Here is a 19383-nt window from a genome sequence, read left to right on the forward strand (position 1 = left end):
CCTGGAGTCCAACATCCCCCAGCCCTGCCAGGTCCCCACTGCCCCGTGTCCCTCACCCCACATCTAGCAGGGACCGTGGCAGTGACTTGGTCCTCACAGAATATAGTCAGAGAATTGTTTTGCTTGGAAAAGGCTTTTAAGTTCCTGGAGTCCAACCATCCCCCAGCCCTGCCAGGTCCCCACTGCCCCGTGTCCCTCACCCCACATCTCCACGGCTTGGAAGCCCCTCCAGGGGTGGGGACTCCACCACTGCCCTGGGCAGCCTGGCACCGCCCTGGGCAACCCTCCAGGGCAAGAAATTGTTCCTCAGGGGCAACTGAAACCTCCCCTGGGGCAACTTGAGGCTGTTCCCTCTTGTCCTGTCCCTTGTCCCTTGGGAGCAGAGCCCGACCCCCCCCTGGCTCCAGGCTCCTGTCAGGAGCTGTGCAGAGCCAGAAGGTCTCCCCTGAGCCTCCTTTGCTCCAGGCTCAGCACCCCCAGCTCCCTCAGCTGCTCCTCCCCACACTTGGGCTCTAGACCCTTCCCCAGCAGCTCCGTTGCCCTTCCCTGGCCACACTCCAGCCCCTCAAGGTCCTTCTGGGAGTGAGGGACCCCAAACCACCCAGCAGGTGAGATGTCTCTCTGCCTGCACAGCTCTCCTGGGAAGCCAGCGAGGCTCCTCTGGGCTGGTTCTCACACTGATGGTCTCCAGGCTGTGTGTTTGCACTGACAGCTCACCCGTGAAAGCCACTTTGGAGGAGTTCCCTGTGAGCTTGTGTGGAGAGCCTGGATTAGGGAGATGTGGAGAACTCACCTTAGGGGAACGGTGCTGAACCTGCCCTGGGTTTGCCCAGCACAGGACAAGGGGTGCCAGGCATTCATAGCTGTGACAGGGACAAACAGCAGGACCATGGCCAGTGTTAGGAGAAACAACTGGTCCCCAAGGAGCTCCTGGGCTTGCAAAGTCCTTGTTTGCTCCAGCAAGATGCATTCTTTAAAACCCCTTCCTTTTAAGCAGCGTGGTTTCCCCCTGGGTGCAGCCCCAGCGACAACCCCGCCCCTTTATTTGCAAGCTTCCTTTTTGAAGAAGGGTTAATGGGCAGGAAAATTGGGGGGCTGGGGGGTGCTCCCAGCAGCCCACGCTGACTCACAGCCTGAGATTTCTCGGGGAGAGGAAAGAAAGGCTCCCGGGGAGAGGAGCTGCCTGCAGGGAAAGGGGTGGAGAGGGGAGGAACGCCGGCGCTTATAAAGAGCTAGGGAGGAAGGAGAGGCAGCACTGCAGCCCGGGACAGGCTCAGCCATGGCACCCGGGGCTCTCCATCCCTCCGCAGGGCTCCTGGGCATCTCCACAGGTAGGGGTCAGCTCGGTGGGGCGTGGGCTCGGGGTCGGCTCTGGTGGCCAGCCCTCTGCTTCAAAAGGGGGGCACGGAGCCTGCTCCTGGGCAGCCTTCCCTGCCCGGGGAGGGCGTTGGGATGCAGGGACCCCGGCGCCTCTGTCAGCAGCCAGCAAATTCTTTCTCTTGGCTTGGAAGTGCTGGCCTGAGCTTTTGGACTCCATCCATGCTGGGGGGGGAAGCAAAGCCAAACTTTTGGGGAGTCGTTTTCATAAAGGATCTTTAGTTGGCTACGCTTCCCTCTCTTTTCCTTCTCTAGCTGTTTCCCTCTCTTTGTTTTCTAGCCTGTTTTCTGTGCTCACTCCCTTTGGTTTGCTCCTTTTTTTGCATCTCCTCTTCCCCGTCCCAGTCTGAGGCTGGTTTGCTGCAGGCTCAAGGCTCTCCTGAGCCTCTGTGGAGCACAGTTGGGGTGCTGATTTTTACCTTCCTCTGACAACAGGGGAGCACTTCCAAACATGACTACGGTCAAGCTTCTTAAAACCAGGCGTTTAAAACTCATCAAGAGTTGACCTGGGACACAGCCCAAGTTACAACACCCTCCCCCAGCTCCTTAGATTTACAGATCCTGCCCTGTTATTTTTTCTCCATCCCCTGCTCTTGCCACGTGGGTTTCTCTCCTGGGTTTTTTGGGCAAAGTTTACAAGCTCTTTCTTCTTTTCCTCCTCCCTTGTCACACACACAGGATCACTTTTACTGGCAGTGCATTTCTACGGCGTGGCCAGGGCAGCTCCTCTGATCCCCAGCACAGCTCTAGGAGTCCTCCTGCTGATTTTATCCTCTCTTTTGGCGTATGCAGGTAAGGTTTGGAGGGTGGCCAGCTTTGGGGCCTCCCCCTTTTACAGCTCTGCCTCTACTTGGTCTGCTTTGCCAGCAGGTTTCTGCAAACCATGGCAGCTTTGCCTCGCTCTCCTGGAGGAGTGTGTCAGCAGGGCACAATTTTCCTCTATAGGCAACCAAAGAAATCAGTGTTAGTTTTGAACAAATGCCCAAAAGATATTGGCATCAGGGCCTGATTTGCATGAATATGTTATGGTCTTGTAGGCATCATGAGGAAGGGGAGAGAGTGGCTTGCTGAGCCTCGAATTCATGAGGGCAAACAGCACGCCAGGCTGAAGGAGCTCCAGTCCTCTGAGCTCACCTCAGGCATTCTGATGGAGCCTTCACAGCCACGTCCACACAGGGTAACAGGGCATGGTGCAGGCCTGCCCAAACTCAGCACAGCTCTGCCTAGCACCACGCAGGACCCGTGCAGCCCCGTGCCAGCCTGGTGGTGACACCCCCAACACACCGCAGAGCTGCCTGGCCTAACCTGCTGCCTCCAGATCACCACCCTGTCTCCTTTGTTGTTCGTTTCACAGGAATTCGGAGAAGCCCAAGAGATGCCTCCCTCTTCCTGACTCTCTGCCTGAGCACCTCGGTGTTCTGGGGTGGCTACGGAGTCATCTGCATCCTGGGAGGGCAAGGAGTTCTGCAGGACCCCACGGATCTCCGCGATGCCTTGGTGCCCGGCCTGGTCACGTTTGCTGTAGCACTGCTCCTTGTGGCAGTGGTGGGCTTCCTCCGTGGAGAGGTCATCCTGGCCCTGGTGGCTGGTGCTGTCTCTCTGGCCAGTGCTCACGAAGCTGCCCTGCGTTACAGCCCAGCTTTGGGTTCCTCTGCTGTGGCTTGCAGTTACGCGGTGGTCTGCGCGGCCTGCGGTTATTTTGCTCTGGGAAGGATTCTCTGTTTCCTAACCAAAGAGAAAATTGTCCTCCCTGGCACAGACCTGGCCAAAACCAAGACCCGTGGGCAGATGCGGTCGCCCAGTGGCACCAGGAATCCTTTTGCAGCCACCGGCCTGATCCTCAACATGCTCTCTGCCAGTGTCTTTGGCTGCAGGCTGCTGGGTGCCACTGGCAAGCTCTCCATCGGCCAGGTGCCCTGGCTGTGGGCTGCTGGGCTCTGCCAGCTGGGCATCTGTGTCTCCTCCTACCGGGAGCTGGATGTGCTCATGGCCACCTTCTTTGGCTTCACCTCCATCCTGAAGCTTGCTGGAGGCTATTGCCTCCTCTACCCCATCTGGCAACCAGAGGAACCGTCTTTCCCTGCCCCGTTCCTGGTGGTTTTCTCCATTCTTTTTGCCATCTTGGCTCTTTTCCTCGCCCTCAAGAGCCCGGTGGATGGCCTCTATTTGCTGCTTTACGTGGCCTACTGCCTGGTGCTGGCTTGCCATCCCAAAGGGTTTTTCCAAGCTGGCCCCCAAGGCGTGGACGTGGCCGTTTTTGTGGCCTCAGCCTCGATGACTCTCCTTCACCTGTACAAGGAGGAGGCAGGTGCCAGGATCCCCACGGGGCAGGGGGCTGTGAGGGCCCTGCTGGCTCGCAGCAGGCTCCTGAAGCTGCGGGAAGGGGCAGACCTCCACGCCCCCTACCTCGGCTACTCCAAGTATGCAGATGCAGAGGTGCTTGGCTATGCCTGCAGCGTCCTCGCTTCCTTTGCTCTGACAGTGACAGGGGACCCTCAGGCTCCACTGGCTGGCGGTTGTAAACACAGGCCCCTGTGGCCCCACGGGCTGCCGTTGTAATCCCATGGGTGGTGGTAGCTGGAGGGATCCTCACGCTTCTGGGTGGCTCGGTGGCTTTTGCCCGGGGGAAAACCCTGGAGAGCAGTGCTTTCATCCTCTACGCTGTCATGTGGAGCATCTGGGGCTTGACAAGGTATGGTGGCCTCTACAGCACCCCCAGAAGCTTCCACTCAGCTGTAGGCATCGTGGCCTTCATGCTTTTCAACGGCTTCATTGTCTTCTGCACGCTCTTCTTGAACCTCGCCTGGTTCCTTTACTCCCTCACGTTCTTCCTCATCGCTGTCAGCTTCTTGTTGGATGCTCTTCAAGCTCTCCCAGCTGGCTACGACGTTGCTGCCACTCTCCTCTTTGGCCTGGTCAGCTTTTACTGCTTCCTCTCTGCCCTTTTTAACAGCACCTTTGAGGGTTCCTGCTTCCCGATGGGTAGGCCCATTGTGCAGCTTAGTGGTGTCGGGGGAGGAACGACCAAGTGCCTTCACCTGCCTGCCAGGAAAGCTTCCTCAGTCAAGAGAATTGCAGGTAAGGGCATCGTGGGGGGGTTGGAGGGTGAATTCTGGGAGGTTTTGTAGCATTTGTCCTATTAAAAGGACATTGTTCCCATCCAGATGTGGAAACTGGGATAATCTGAGGGCATTTTGACCAAGCAGGACGAGTTACAGGAGTCAGCAGGAGCTAAATGTGCTATGGGGGAAACAGGACAAGTTCCTTGAGAGGAGCTGGGGTTTAGCAGGGAATTTGATGCTTTTTCTCCCACTTCATGGGCCTGTCTGCTCACCCAGCCTGAGACACACGAATCCTCCAGGCTGGGGCTACCACTGAAACCTTTGTACAGAGAGAGCAGAGCAAACACAGGGTTTCATCTCCACGGGGCTCAGTGACTCCTGGCCCCGATGAACGTGGCCCAAAACTCCCCTAAATGCCAGATCTCCTGGAGGAATGCTAGAAAATGCACTTTCAGAGGAGGGTCTTTGTTAGCTGGGAAAAGGAGAGGAGAGCACCAAGCTGCCTGTTGTCTGTGACAGCTCTGCAGTGAATTTCAGCCCCTCACTCAAGGGGTTGTGCCCTGTTCCCATGCCAACAGATATCCTGAAGAACGGAGGCACTTGTGGCATCCCCACAGACACTGTGTATGTGCTCGTGGCAGCCTGTAACCGGCCTGATGCCGTGGAGAAAGCTCACCAGTAAGTGTTTGTCTTGTTGGGGCTCCCTGGGTTGGTCTGAAGAAGCCTCCAGGGCTTGTATCTGCTACCAAGTGCCGGCTACAGCGGCCAACGAGAGCAGTGAGGCACATGGCTTAGCCCTCCTGGGAACAACAAGGTGCTGAGCCTGGGGGAGAAGGAGATCTGGAGGAGGGAAGGAGGCAGTGGGGCTGGAATTGTCTCCTTGGATGTTGAAGGCTCCTGGCTGGTGGTGGAGGCAGGTAGCTTGGGTGTCACAAGGAAACCCACAGAAGTGGCAGATGGGGCAGGGGCTTATCTTGGACATACTGTAGGTAGATTTTCCCAAGCCAAACCTCTCTCGTGTTTAACAGCAGCCCCTGGCTGTGCCTTGGTAAGCACCCGGGGCCCCTCAAGTGGTGGGGATTCCTCAGAACTTGGGCAGCTGGGACTTGTACCCATCACTGCAGAAGACACTAAACCCTTGATGTGGAGTGGACGTTCCTGAGTGGGAACAGTCATTAATGACCCTTCCTCTCAGCTCCTCTGCTGAGCAGTCCTGTTTTTACCACAGACTGGTGACCTGGGCAGAGCCTACACACCTTGTGTTCACTCTGGGCCTCGCCAACACAATTCCCTTTCCAGCTTGAACATAAATCCCCCTCTTCCTTCCAGGCTCATTTTTCCTTGCCTCCTTTCCAGCTCCAAGCGCCAGGCTCAGGATCGCCCCATGTCACTCTGGATTTCTAGCCTGAAGCAACTGGAACCTGCAAAGCATTTGTTCACACCCCTCCTCTGGGACTTCATGGAGGCTGCCTGGCCATCTCCTATCAGCTTGGTGGTTCCCCGAGGTGAGGAACTGCCCTGAGCTCCACGCTCTCTGGAGACCTTTGGCTCTGGCACTCCAGCTTTGAGTCTCTCATCCCTGCAAAGCCACGTGCTCCACGGTGATATTTCTGGTAAGATCATTGCCTTCAGGCTGGTCTACCTCCCTCAGTGCCACCTGACTCTTCCTCCTGCAGGTGAATGGGTGGACTTCCTGGGGATGAAGGACTCTGCCAAATATGTGGGTACCCCTCAGAGCATCGCCGTCCGTGTCCCCGACTGCTCCGTCACCACGCACCTCATCGACCTGGTGAGTGGCCAGAGCACTGCTGGGCACACTGGGCACACTGGGAGCACTGGGACAGTGTCCCAGCAGCACTGGTGGCCAGGCCTTGCCTCGGTGTCCCCACGTCCTCTGCCTTGCCCAGGGGAGAGGCTGGGGTGCTCTGCCAGCCCTCCTGGCACGTCACCTCTCCCCTCGTCTTTCTTTTCCCACTGAAGTGAGGACCCTGCTGTGTTCAGACAGGTTTGGGGAGTGAAAAGTGCTAAAAAGGGGTGACTCCCACAAGAAAAAATATCACTAAGAAGGGGTGGGGTGTGCAGGCAGCTGGGAGCTGATTCTGCTGCAGGAAACAGGAATGACCACTGGGTCAGAAAGCCAAAATCTGTCTGATTTCCTACACAGAACCCTTCTGTTGGAAGCTTATATGAAGCCAAAATAACTTCAGAAGGTCCAGGGTGTGGAACTGTGACACCCTCCACGTTCTGCTCACTTCTAGGACAGACGTGGTGGGTCTTTGGCAGTGGTTATGTCTGGAAAACAGAAGGTTTTCCTGCTCAGTGTCACTAAACCCCACTTCAGCAGGGGGTGGGTCACTCCTGCACCACTCTGGTGGGACTGTAGATGCCTACAGAGTAGGTGTCACTACTTGGGTGAGTCCCACTGAGTTCTCTTCAGAGCCACAAGTGAAATTTAAGAGTCCAAATCATCTGGTTTATACAGCAAAACCTGCTCAGGGCTTTTGTTCCCATCTTGCTGTCCCCAGGTTGGCCCCATCGTGGTCACGTCAGCCAACCCAACAGGAGAAGCAGACACAACTCACCACAACCAAGTCTATGCCAAGCTGGGAGATAAGGTAACTGGGGCTCTGTCTTTTCATTCTGTCTGGTCCCAAAAAACACGTGGGGATGGAAGAATCCAACCACTTTGTTTCCAGTAGGCAAATTAATAGATGGTATCAAGGATCTGGGAAAGCATCTCATTAAAAAAAACCATCTCATGGATGTTCCTCGTGTTGGTGTCAGTGAAAGAACAATGTGAAAGACAGAACCTTTGGTGGGAAAACAAAACTCTTCTGATTTATGTGGTGTAGTTGTGGCTGGGCAGTAGGAGTTGGTTCATCTTCCAGCACCAGATGATACCAGCAACAAAACCATGGTGCTTTGCTTATGAGCAATAAACCCCCTGGTGCCTGAATGCTGCAGTGCTCCAGCTGGGATTGAGCTGGCACAACACAGGGGATTCCCCTCTGAAGCTGAACTTGGTCTAAGACTGCTGCCAAAGCTCTGAAATACTCCTGGCTTTGAGAACTTTCCTAATTTCTGGAAGTACAATGGTCACGGTCGTTCCAATGGCCACCTCTCATTTCACTGCTGAATCCTGAGAGTCCTCCCTTGGGTGTACCCACCTCCTCAGGTGGATGCAGTCCTTTGTGATGGGCCATCTCCAGAGAACATTGCCTCCACCGTTGTGGACTGCACCAGGATTGACAGTGGAAACATTGGGTTCTTCAGGGTCGGCATCGTCCCCAAGTCCCAGGTAAAACTGATCCTGGTTTTATTTCTGCTCCTTTCCCCCACCTCTGTTCCCTGGGTTCCAGGCTGGGGGTTTCCTCCTGCTGGAAGGAGGTGAAGAAATCTGTGCTAGCCTGAGGAGTTATCACGGGGTGGTGGGAAAGAGCCAAACCAGAGAGCTCCATGTTGCCTGTGTCCTTGTCCTGCCTCCACACCACCCTGGCACCTCTCTGTGCTAGGCACGTGTGAGGTGAGACTGCTTCAGCTGCAGAAAGAGCTCTGAGATCCAAGGGGATGGCCCTGCGTGGGGCAAGCTCCTTTTACACCCCCCCAGAGAGCTCTGAGCAGGCAGAAATCACAGAAATATTCATTTGTTCTGGTTAGAAGAGCCCTTTAAATCATCACATCCCCAACGAGTAACCCACTCCCGGCCGTGTTTGCTCGTGCCAGGTGCTGCAGATACTGGAGCAGGTGCAGAAGAGACACAGGTCGGTCCCCAGCAGTGGCCCTGGCAGCAGGAAGGGCCAGGAGGAACATCTGGGTCACAGCCACGCTGCACACAACGGGGTGGGCAGGGCTGCCCCCCAGCAGCCCTGCCCCGAGGAGGGCTCCGAGAGCCACACTCGCCTCTGACCCCCAGCAGCTCCAGCACTGGCCTGCTCCCGAGGACATCGATTGCTGGGAAAGGACCTAGAGGTCCACAGAGGGTCCTAGAGGTCCATGGGAGAGGTTTCCCACCCTCAGGGGTGACTTCTTCATCTTTCTATGGGTACTGCTAAAATATCCCAACGTGGAGCTGACTTAACGGTCGCCAAATTTCACTCATGGAGACTTCCAGTTTTCACTGAAGATCAGACATGACCAAAGAACGTGCTGTGGGGGTGACAGGCTGGCCCCAGGGCTTCCTTCCTCTCACTGGGGCTTGATGGCTCTGCTTTGGGGCGTGGAGTAACCTGCAGTGTTTCACAGTTAGATGTTGGGGGAGAACACCACCTGGAAGTTCAGGTGGGAGGGGAGGGTGTGTCCAGGTGCTGTGCTGGTGACTAGGGTGGGCTCTCTACACTGGGGGAGGCCAAGCATGGCCTTGGGAGCTTCAGCCTGGAGAGGAGAAGACTCTGGGGAGACCTTCTTGCAGCCTTTCAGAAAGCTGGGGATGGACTTTTGAGCAGGGCTTGTTGGGACAGGACAAGGGGGGATGGTTTGAAACTAAAAGAGGGAGATTTAGGCTGGATCTAAGGAAGGAATTTTTGACCCTGAGGGTGTTGAGCCCCTGTCCCAGGCTGCCCAGAGAGGTGGTCGCTGCCCCATCCCTGGAACCATCCCAGGGGAGGTTGGATGGAGCTCTGAGCACCCTGCTCTAGCTGCAGATGTCCCTGCTCCCTGCAGGGGGGTTGGATGAAATGACCCTTAAAGGTCCCTTCCCACCCAAACCATCCCATGATTCTATGAGCTGGGGCCATCTCCTGATATGTCTTGTCCAAATGGAGGTCACAGAACCCAACACTGAGACACCATTGCCTGCAATGTCATGTTCTGTATTTGGGTCACTGGGAGGGTGGAGTTCCATTCTGATGGCTCCAGTAAGATCTCCTTGGACGTGCTGGAGCACTGGGGAAGACCCTCCCTTCCCACGATCTCATGCAGAGTCCAAATTTCAGGAGACTCATCTGCCCTGCCTGTGAGGGTGCTGGGAGCTGCTCTTCTCCCTTGCAGCACAACCACACCCAGCTCGTGCTACGTTCCCTCCAGAGCTCAGAGTTACCTCCAAGCAGCAGAGGAGGTGAAAAGATGCTTCAAACCAACACGGAGGCATTGTCCTCATGAAAACTGTTGCTCTTATTCTTACCTGACTCAGGTTCAAGGTGCTGATCAAGCTCCAGCTGAAACCAGTGACCTGAAGCATTGACTTCAGCTGGAGTTGTGCTGGAACTTCAGCAGAAACGCTGTGCACTCAGAGGAGCTCAAACCTCTATGGTGAGCCCAGGTCTCCTCAGCTTGTTCTGAAGAAAACACCAGATAACTGAGCTGGTTAAATAATTCTGCTGGTCTATTTACTGTATCTCCTTGGAGTCGATTAAAAGAGGTTTTTAGAAAGCAATAAAAATGTTTTCAATAAAGATTCACACGTCAGGGTGCTCTCATCATCTGTGGCACTGCCTGGGAAGCTCCTCACGGGTCAAAGGGTCACAGGGGTCCTGGCCAGGCCTGGAGGATCTTCTGAGGGAATCAAATTCCATCACTTCCCAGGGTGGGGAAAGAGAAGATAACCCTTCCCATCTCCCCGTGGCGCCAGCTCCCTTGCTGATGAGCTCATAAACACCAGGGCTTGCCATAACTCCAGAAATCAAACCCCATAAACACTGAAATCTGAGGGAGCGTGGTGAGAAGTGTCCATCTGGAGAGGTCACGAAGCTGTGGGAAAACAGCCCTGGCTTGGACATGCCAAAGGTGCTGCTGCCCTGGGCTGCCCGTCGTGATGCGTTTTGGGGTGGCACAAGTGGGGAGTGGTTTAAAAAGCTGGATGCTTCACCAGGTGCCTCGCCTGGGGGCTGGTTTCCTCCTTCTCTCCGTGGTGCTTGCTTCTTCCTCGCAGAAGGATTTGGCTGCAGCATCGTGGCATGGGGAGGACATGCAGGGGAACCATTTCTCACTTCCCTGAGCGAGGTGCAAGACAGGGAGATGACTTCATTGAAGTTCAGTCCTTATTTCACCCCACCCACAGCTCTCCTGTGTACAGGATTAGTTTAGGGAGGAGGAGATTGAAAAGGGATGTTTCAGTGAAATCAAGGCCAAAAAAAAAATTCATCTTCATTTCCAGTTTTCCCAGCATTCAAGGTGAAGCAAAACATGTTTGAGGAGGAGTGGAGAGAGAGAAAAAAGCTGCTGTTTCAAGTGGCAAATCCAAAACACTTCAGGATGAAACTGCTGGGACACATTTGAAGGTTTTTCGGCGTGTTTTCTGAAAGATCCCAGGTCAAATCCATCTCGAGGTGTTGACAAGGAGTTATTGGACTTTTTCGTCACTTAAGAGCGTGGGGTTTGGTCAAAAGAGGTTGGCCAGCCCTCCTCAGAGGAGACTCTCCCTGGTGCTGTCCCTGTCCTGCTCCGTGGGAAGATGTTGCTCCACTGCAGAGGACAGGGACAGAGGGGCCGTGGGGTCCCCAGACCCCCACCCCAACTGGAGCCTGCAGTGCTGGTGGAGAACCTTGCTGAGAAAGGCCAGTTTGGGTTGCATTGTCCGTGACTCGGAGGCCTTTAGGCCTGAAAGGTCACCCTGGGAGACAAAATAATCTCATGAATGGGCCTCTTTGTGAAGCAGCCAACATTTTAATCCCACTGGGGTTGGAAACAACCCAGGAAGAAGAGGTGTCCCACCTTGATTTTGCCCTTTGTGGAGTCCAGACGTCCATGTCAATGGAAAGAAAAAGAAACCAAAAGAATGGAAACTAAAGAAGTGTATTTTCCAGTGGCAGGAAAAAACCAGCTCACCCTTCTGAGAATAGAGCTGGGCCCTAGGAACAGGAACTGACTCAACCACGTCTTCGAGGGTGCGTGTTGGCACAGGGGGTGGACCTGATACTGGAGTGGGCAGAGTGGTTCAGGGAGGAAAGGTGGCATCACAACCACCTCTTGAGGGAAACCAGCCAGGCAGAAGCCTCGGGACATGGGCAGGGCCATCAGTGCCCCGTGACCACCTCCAGCTTTCAGAACCAGCAGGAACTGGGAGCTCAGCAGGGACAGAGTCCTCTCCTCTCTGGCTCCTGCTCCTCAAACACGAAAGCCCAAGTCCCATAGCTTGGGGTGGGTTGTGAGGTGGAGGAAAAGGCAGAAGCCAAGTCCTGCTTGGTTGGGTGATAACCAGTCAAAGCAAAGCCCTTTGATCTTGGTGCTCTTGAGGGTACAGCATATGCAAAGGCAACCTGCAGAGATTACTTCATCCTCATCTTGCTGCATTCTTCCTGGTACCCCTCCCGATCTCACCCAGGGCTTAGGCTCACTCCTGTGGAGTGACCAGATAATCTGGTTTGTCCCTTTTGGGGGAAATACCAAGAATAATAATGACAAAACACGTTTCAAAACCCTGGGCCAGATCTTCAGCTGCTTGGAAACCCCTCCCGGGGTGGGGACTCCACCATTGCCCTGGACAACCCTCAAGGGGAAGACATTTTTCCTCATGTCCAACCTCAACCTCCCCTGGGGCAACTTGAGGCCATTTCCTCTTGTCCTGTTGCTTGCTCCTTGGGAGAAGAGCCCGAACCCACCTGGCTCCAACCTCCTTGGCTCCATTAAAGTTGTGTTTTGCTTTGTGCCTCCCTCGTTGTAATTGAGGGAGCACCTGAAGTTGGCTGGTGTGGAGCAGCAGTAGAGAGTTCAGCTAGCTGGTAAATAAAATCAATTGTCTAAAAAGTCCTGGAGGAAAAAGCAGCAGCCTGGAAACTGAGCTCCTTGAGTCAGAAGAAGAATATAAAGGATTAACTTCCAGTTCTCCATCGTATTCCTCCTTCCTGCCCCAATTAGAAAAGTGTCTGATGGCTCCAAGAGCTTCATCTTCTCCAACCTCCCTGCTCCAGCAGGGTCACCTAGAGTCTAGGCAGAGGGGACTGCAGAGGAGTCAGTGCAAGAGGTCAGGCTGGGGGGCTGGGTGGGGAGGTGTGTCCTGTCCCCCCAGTTCTGCACTGCCTCTGGCTTCAGCACCCCTAATAAATACCTCCATGAAAGACCTGTCTTCAAAGGCTCAGAGTGCTCCTGGGAGAGTCACCTTCTCATTCCTTCTTGGAAAACACCAAGAAGATCTTTCTCATGCCGTTATCTCTTCCTAGATACCAAGAAAAGCAGGAATTTCCACAAGTCCTTCTGCCCTGGCCGTGAGATGGATGTCAGGGTTCAGAGGGTTATCCTGAGATCTCTGCCTCAGCAGCTGTGGGGCAGGGGCACTGTGGTCCCTTCAGGACCAGCCATGCCCCTTTGAGGCACCTCTGAGGAGCCTCACGTTCTCCACATACTGCTGCAAAAGCAGAAAACCCTCTGACCATCTCACAGGGCAACCTGTCTTGCTTGGCTGGATGCAGCTCTCAGAGGAGCAGGGGCTGGAGGACCACATCCTGAACTTAGAGACATTCTCCACCCCAGCACCTCTGTTCTCAGACCCTGTTTTCACTCTTTTCCTAGCAGCAAGAATCATAGAATCATTTAGGTTGGAAGGGACCTCCAAGATCATCCAGTCCAACCCCTGCGCCATTAGGGCTCTAAAGTCCTCTGCTAAAACAGATCAGAATCTGTCAGGGTTGGAAGGGACCCCAAGGATCCCCCAGTTCCAACCCCTCTGCCATGAGCAGGGACACCTCCCACTAGATCAGGCTGCCCAGAGCCTCCTCCAGCCTGGCCTTAAAGACCCCCAGGGATGGGGCCTCACCCACCACCCTGGGCAACCCATTCCAGGAAGTAACATGGACCTTTCATAGTGAGATGTTTACTTCAAGATGAGAATCTTGCTCCATTTACAACAAAAATGAGAGATTTGTCCATAGGTCTGAAGTTGGAAAGCAGTTTCTATTTTAACCCCTGATTTTCCACTCACCACGATGCTCTCAAACACCTTCTTCAAGGGCTGAGACGTCCCATCATCCCAGGAGCCCACATGGATGGTGGTGGAGCTCAGCTGCCACTGGAAGGTGTTTACTGAACAACTGGGGGGCTGCAGAAGGTCACCAGCTCTGCAGTGCACTAAGAACCCCGCGTTAGCTGGGGGGTCATCCAGGGAGGAGGAGGAGGAGGAGGAGGAGGATGGTGTTTCAGAACTTCCTCAGAAATCCCCACAGCCACGTTCAGCTTGCCCAGTCTCCTGTGGTTTGCTCCCAGCTGGTCCAGCCCTCCCTGGCAGCGGGGTGCTGCTGCCTTTCCCCTCCTGCCAGGTCCAGGTGGTCGCTCATGGGATCACAGGGTGGTTTGTGTTGGAAGGGACCCGAAAGATCATCTGGTTCCAAGCCCCGTGCAGTGAGCAGAGACATCTGCAGCTAGAACAGGTTGCTCAGAGCCTCGTCCAAGCTGACCTTAAATAATTCCAGGGAGGGGATATCCACAAGTTCTCTTGGCAGCCCGGGCCAGTGTCTCACCATTCTCACAGTGAAGAATTCCTTCCTTATGTCTAATCTAAATTTGAAGCTCTTAACCCTCATCCTGTCACTACCCTCCGTGAGGAAGAAGAGTTCCTGCCTATTTTTCCTGCAGGCCTTTTTGAAGCCCTGGCAGCCCCCAGCAGGTCTCCCCAGCTGGAGCCTTCTCCTCTCAGCTGCCCCAGCCCAACTCTCTCCTGCTGGGCTCCCAGCAGAGGGGTTCCCCCCTCGGGGCATTGCCGGGGCGCCCCTGGCCCCCCCCGTCTCTCCCGTGCTGAGGGCTCCAGAGCTGCCCCAGCACTGCAGGGGGGGCTCCTCGGGGCTTTGGGTTGGGATTTTGGGGGCGTGAGGGACACGACACCCATCGCCTGGAGCCAGGGTGAAGGCTGCTGTTGATGGTGACCTCCGAGGGCAGATGGAACAGCCAGGCCACAGCTCGCAGGGGGACAACACGCCCGGTGCCAAGGCAAGCTGGGCACGGGTAAAACTGGACTCAGTGTTTACACGTTGGTAACGAAGCGTGGGAGGAATCCAGCCCTGAAGTCTCCCAGGTTGGGCTGCTGGGGACCCAGAGCACTCGTGTGAGCAGGGAGGGAGCGAGCTCCCGCCTGGAGACGTGGCCTGAGGGAGGAGTCCCTCAGCAAGACAGAAGGATGCTCCAAAACAATGCTAAAGACAAAAAAAAGAAGGGAAGGGGTCGGTCCCTTGGGTGGTGCCGGGAGCAGCCTCCCTGCCCAGGGCAGGAGGGAGGAGAAGGAACAACTGTAGGGAGCTGGCAGAGATCTGCCACTTGGCCACTGCCTCCAGGACAGGAAAAAACATTACAGAAACCCTCCAAATCTGTCACGCACACCCCGGTGGTTGGGAGCCAGGCTCTTGCCCTTGGGTCCTACCTCATTGTTTCCTTGGTTGAGGTTTGTCTCTATTAAGAGTGAATTTCCCTTGTCCCCAGGTCTTATTTGCTTTGGGGGAGAGGAAAGTTCTGTTCTTGCTTTTGGCAGAAAATCCCCTCCCACCCACACCACACAAAGCAGGTCCATGTGCTTGGGGACCAACGTGGGGATGGCTCCTGGGGCAGAGGAGCCAGGGGCCACCAGACCCTCTGCAGCTCCCAGCTCGGCCATGGAGGAACAAGGCCATGGCAGCCCCACCCCAGCCGCTACGTGTCATGAGGAGCTGGGGGCCCCGAGACCAGCTGGGGACTCACCTGAGCCAAGTAGGGAAGGGCTGTGGAGGTGCTGGAGGAGGCCAGGGAGGGACTCACTTGCTGTAAACCTCTGTCAGAATTGTGCCTTCCAATGTTTATTCTTTCCTGTAGTGCTTAGCCACGAAACCTTCCAATTTTTGGAGGATGGACAGCTCGGGATTCAAATGAAACTCAAAGCCTTTCCCTTGCGTTCCAAAAAGAGGATTTATTGAGTGGATTTTAGCAGGTGAAAATACACAGATCTGAGTGTTGTGGAAGGGGGCAGAGGGAAGCAGGAGTGACGTTCACAGATCCAGGCGTTTGGGCGCTCGGGGAATTGCTGCACTGAGGCTCCAGCTCTGGATCCTGTGGGCACTCCCTGGGCAAGGCTCCTGGCAGCTTCATTATGGAGATAAACCATAAATCCCCACAGAAGGCTCCCGGGGGGACACTGAGGGGGAGTGCTGCTGTTTCCCCAGGAGGGATGGGTCCCTCAAGGCCAGGTGGAAGGCTCTTGGGGAGCCCAGGTGCTGTGTCTCTGCTCAGGGGAGGGCTCCTGGGGCTTCAGACCGCCCTGCTCTTCACGCTCTCAAAGATCTGCATCACCTTCCCCGCCGGCACGCAGCCCTCGCGCACGATGCTGATGCCACCTTCCCAGAGGAAGAATAAGAAAGTTAGGGCGATGCCCAGAGGGTGAGAGAAAGGGATGGGGCTCTAAAGGAACATCTTGGACCTGCAAAGCCATCCAACTACTCGGGACATCCAAACAATAAAGGTGTGTAGCAAGAGGACCAGAAACTTTGTCAGAAAGCAAACCCAGCGACCAACGCTGACCCCAGGCTTTGGTCAAGAGTTTAGTTTTCCACTCAAGTGATGGTGCAGATCCAGCTCACACCACCACAGCTTGTGCTGTGGATGAGCTCTGGTACCACCTTCAGCCTGGTGGTCTGCGAGGAGTGCACACCCTTCTTTTCAGAAGCATCCACCCTCACACTTTTTGCTCTCATAAGGCAAACGTCTCTTGCACAACCGTGTTTCTCCTCACTGCCTCACTCTCTGTCAACACAGAGGTCCCCCAAGGACATCTTTTGTTTGTTCCTCTTCATCAACATGTTTGCAAACGTCCAGGCACTCAGGAACTGTTACTCTTGGAGCACACTGTGCTGCCAGTTTGATACTGCTGAGAGGAATGGAAACATCCCAAGAAAAGGCAACTGCTGACATAGAAAGGGTGGTTCTTGCACTCACTCTCATCAATCTTTGTGCAGTTGACCACAGTAGATGCCACCACCTCATCAGATTCTCCATCGCAGAGCACACCCTCCAGCTTATGGCCAAGACGCCTGCAGGGGAAGAAAGAAAACCCAACACCACCAAGTCCTGTCACGTTGTGCTGAGGTTTCCCCTCAATGCAGGGCACCAAGTCACGGCCACCACACCGCTGAACCTTGCTGGCCACCCCCTGGGAGGTGGTTTGCCCTGAGGCAGAAGAGCTGGTGCACAGAGTACTCACGAGATGACCATGTCGTGGTGCGTGCTGTCCACCTCTCCACTGGGGTTGGCAGAAGTGATGGCCAAGGGGCCCGTCATGTCGATGAGGTGCACCAGGACAGTCAGGTCGGGCACTCTGATCATGATGCTGTCTTGAGTTCCCACACGGCTGTAGCCTTCTCCAACCCCTGGAAAGGCAGATGCAGGACGTGGGCAGAGGCAAGACCAGCACGATACCTGGAGGGACTCCTCCTGCTTTGAGCAGTGACCCTGCTCTGCACCTCGAGCAATATTGCAATTGTGCAGCTTCAGAAAGTTCCCTCCTCGGAAATCCACAAGAGCAGCTGCAAGATTTTGGGACTAACTATGAAAGAGAAAGAGGAATGGCTGGAGATCAGCACGGCTGCCTTCGTGGACACAGGTTCTACCTGCCTCACAGAGTTTACCTTCTCGTGATCGTTGCCTACCCTCCCACCCTCTGTCACACCCCTCTGCCTGTCAAACATGAACATCTCTGAGTGTTTCTGCAGCCTGTAGTGTCTCCACTGACTCCCAGGAGTGTGAATCATCCTCCTGCTTGGCTTTGTGTGGTAGGAGGGAAGAGGCGATGAGAAGAAATGCCCATGGGAGCCCCGTTCCTCCACCCCAGGACCTCTCATTTCTCTTTGATGGTCCACCCAAGGGTTGCTTATTCCCAGCTAACAGCGAGGGGTTTGAAAGAGGTGACCCTGCCAGGCTGCTGAGCCTCCCTTCGAGTCTGGCTGGGTTAAAGAAACCATCCTGCTGCCTCACACTGGTGGCGAGTCATTCCAGCTCATTAATTCCCTCTGCTAAACATCTACCAAGGTGTGTAAGAGCTCCTGAGATGATTTCTCAGGACAAAAAGGACAGAATCTCTCCCCACTGACATCCAAAAGGGTGTGTGGAGTGCAGACCTGCATGCTGAAAACCTGAAAGAGGGAGAAAGGGGCTGTCCTGTTCATCTCACCCAACTTCTTCAGCCACTCTCCTTTCTTGATGATGCAGCCGATGCCACCAGGATAAACGTTTTCCATGAATTCCCAAAGCAAGGGGCTGACAGGGGGAGCAGCTGCTCGCAGCTGGTCCAGGTTGGAAATGAAGATGCAGATGGGCTTCTCTTGAGGCCTGTCCTGCAGAAAACAAGAAGAGAAGGGAAGAAATGAGAGAAAGTTTGTGTTGAGAAGATCAAAGCCCACTGGAATCCTTGTTTGGGCGCTTCCCAGGGACCAGGAGCTCCCAGCAAGCAAGATGCTATCTCTGCACCACACGCTGAGCCCAGGAGGGGACTGCACGCTGTGATTCATGCCAGAGAGGGGACAGTGCTCTGCTCTTGGGATCTTGGTGGGATGCATCCAAATCCCCTGCTTTAGACACAACCAACAGAGGGATGTTGACTCTCTGCTCATTATCGGCGCTTTTAGCATCTTGTACACCAGGGACCTGCTTTTCTTCTGACTTATGCTGAGACAAACCAAGATCAAACGCATCAATTCACAACAGGATAACAGAAGAAGAGCCTCTCCCCCTGGAAACCACTATCTACACGACTGCTTTCTGCAGTCCTTGGAAGCAATCTGACCGTCAAATGTGCAGGGATATGGAGGGGAACCGAAAGGAGTGAGGTGTCCCTTCAGTCCTCAGCTGAGGCCAGCGGTGCCACTTCAGTCCTCAGCTGACATCAGTGCCAGAGGGGCCAAATGACTCAGGAACTGGGCATGTATTTACATTCTGTTTATATTATCTCATCGGCAGGGAAGGTTGGCGCTGGCACCAGAAGAGGCTGCCTTTGTTGCTGGTGTTCACACCACGCGCCAGCTGAGATAGTCTGTTATGCTTTATTTCTCCAGGCTAGCCAGGAAATTGCCTCATGGAGAACAGATGGGGCCAGGCTGCAAAAGTCGTACTGGAGGTGCAAGCTTTGGGTCCCATTCCAGCACTGAGTGGCTCCAAAAGTCTGGGGAAGTTGAGAGGTGGGGTTCTGATTCAGCACTTCGTAAGACAAAGAGGACAAATAGGGGTTTGGGCCCCCTTGTTACAGGCATCAGGGCTGGTGCACTTTGGGTCTGTGCTCTGCCCCCCACAGTGAAGCAGGATATGGATGGGTGATGCCCAGTGCCCAGTGGGTGCTGTACCCACTTGCTCAGCTCAGCAAATCCCAGAATCCATGGTAGGGTTGGAAGAGACCTCTGGAGAACATCTCTTCCAACCCCCCTGCTCCAAGAGGGTCACCCAGAGCAGGTTGCCCAGGGTCATCTCCAGGCAGGTTTGGGATCTCTGCAGAGCAGGAGACTCCACAGCCTCTCTGGGCAGCTGCTCCAGGCCCATGATGTTTTGGTGTGGCTGCTCATGGACTCAAAGTCTGAATCTTGGGGCAACTTGAAACAAGGGGCTCCCGTTTCTGCTTCTGCACATAACTCATCTCTAAGATGTGTTGGGGATCCCAGTGACAGCCTTGCATTCCCACCTTGATCCTGTAGACCTTCTCGATGGCTTGAGGGTGTTTGCAGGAGGCAGCCAAGGCGTACACGGTGTCTGTGGGGACCCCACACACCGCCCCGGTGTTCAGCAAGTCAGCAATGGTCCTCAGGCCACTGGTACAGTGGGACCTGGGGCAGATGCAGGGTGGAGGATCTTCCGTGGCCTTGGAGCTCTCAGCCTGGCAATAATCAGGAGGCAACAAATCCGTTAGGGTGGGAATAAGCCCACATGAAACACAGGGTAGGATTCAGTCAGATGAACCTCACTCAGCACAGTGACTGCTTCCTGAAGAAGTAACAGCTCTCCAAAATGACCTAAGGGAACTACTAGTGACTTCTAAGTCCAGAGGAACTTGAGCCAGATCAAGTTTCAAGGTTTTTTT

General features: G+C 54.8%; 1 protein-coding gene across 1 annotated transcript; it reads left to right on the forward strand.

The window, feature by feature from the left end:
* Positions 1-1279: 1279 nt before the first annotated feature.
* On the forward strand, positions 1280-8345 carry LOC103777737. The gene is made up of 10 exons (XM_008945298.1): positions 1280-1331; positions 2056-2169; positions 2732-3884; positions 3923-4455; positions 5018-5117; positions 5796-5944; positions 6116-6228; positions 6965-7054; positions 7615-7737; positions 8163-8345. The coding sequence occupies exons 1-10, from the start codon at positions 1280-1282 to the stop codon at positions 8343-8345; spliced, it is 2610 nt and encodes an 869-aa protein (XP_008943546.1).
* The last annotated feature ends 11038 nt before the right edge of the window (positions 8346-19383 follow it).

Source organism: Merops nubicus, unplaced genomic scaffold, assembly GCF_000691845.1.
Source record: "Merops nubicus isolate BGI_N331 unplaced genomic scaffold, ASM69184v1 scaffold21088, whole genome shotgun sequence".
NCBI classification, from domain to species: domain Eukaryota; kingdom Metazoa; phylum Chordata; class Aves; order Coraciiformes; family Meropidae; genus Merops; species Merops nubicus.

Bases quoted from the DNA above. Each gene is read 5' to 3' on its own strand.
- LOC103777737 (XM_008945298.1), top strand. From the start codon at position 1,280: ATGGCACCCGGGGCTCTCCATCCCTCCGCAGGGCTCCTGGGCATCTCC. The intron at 3,885-3,922 runs GGCTGGCGGTTG...TGTGGCCCCACG, and splicing joins GGGGACCCTCAGGCTCCACT to GGCTGCCGTTGTAATCCCAT. The intron at 4,456-5,017 runs GTAAGGGCATCG...CCATGCCAACAG, and splicing joins CTCAGTCAAGAGAATTGCAG to ATATCCTGAAGAACGGAGGC.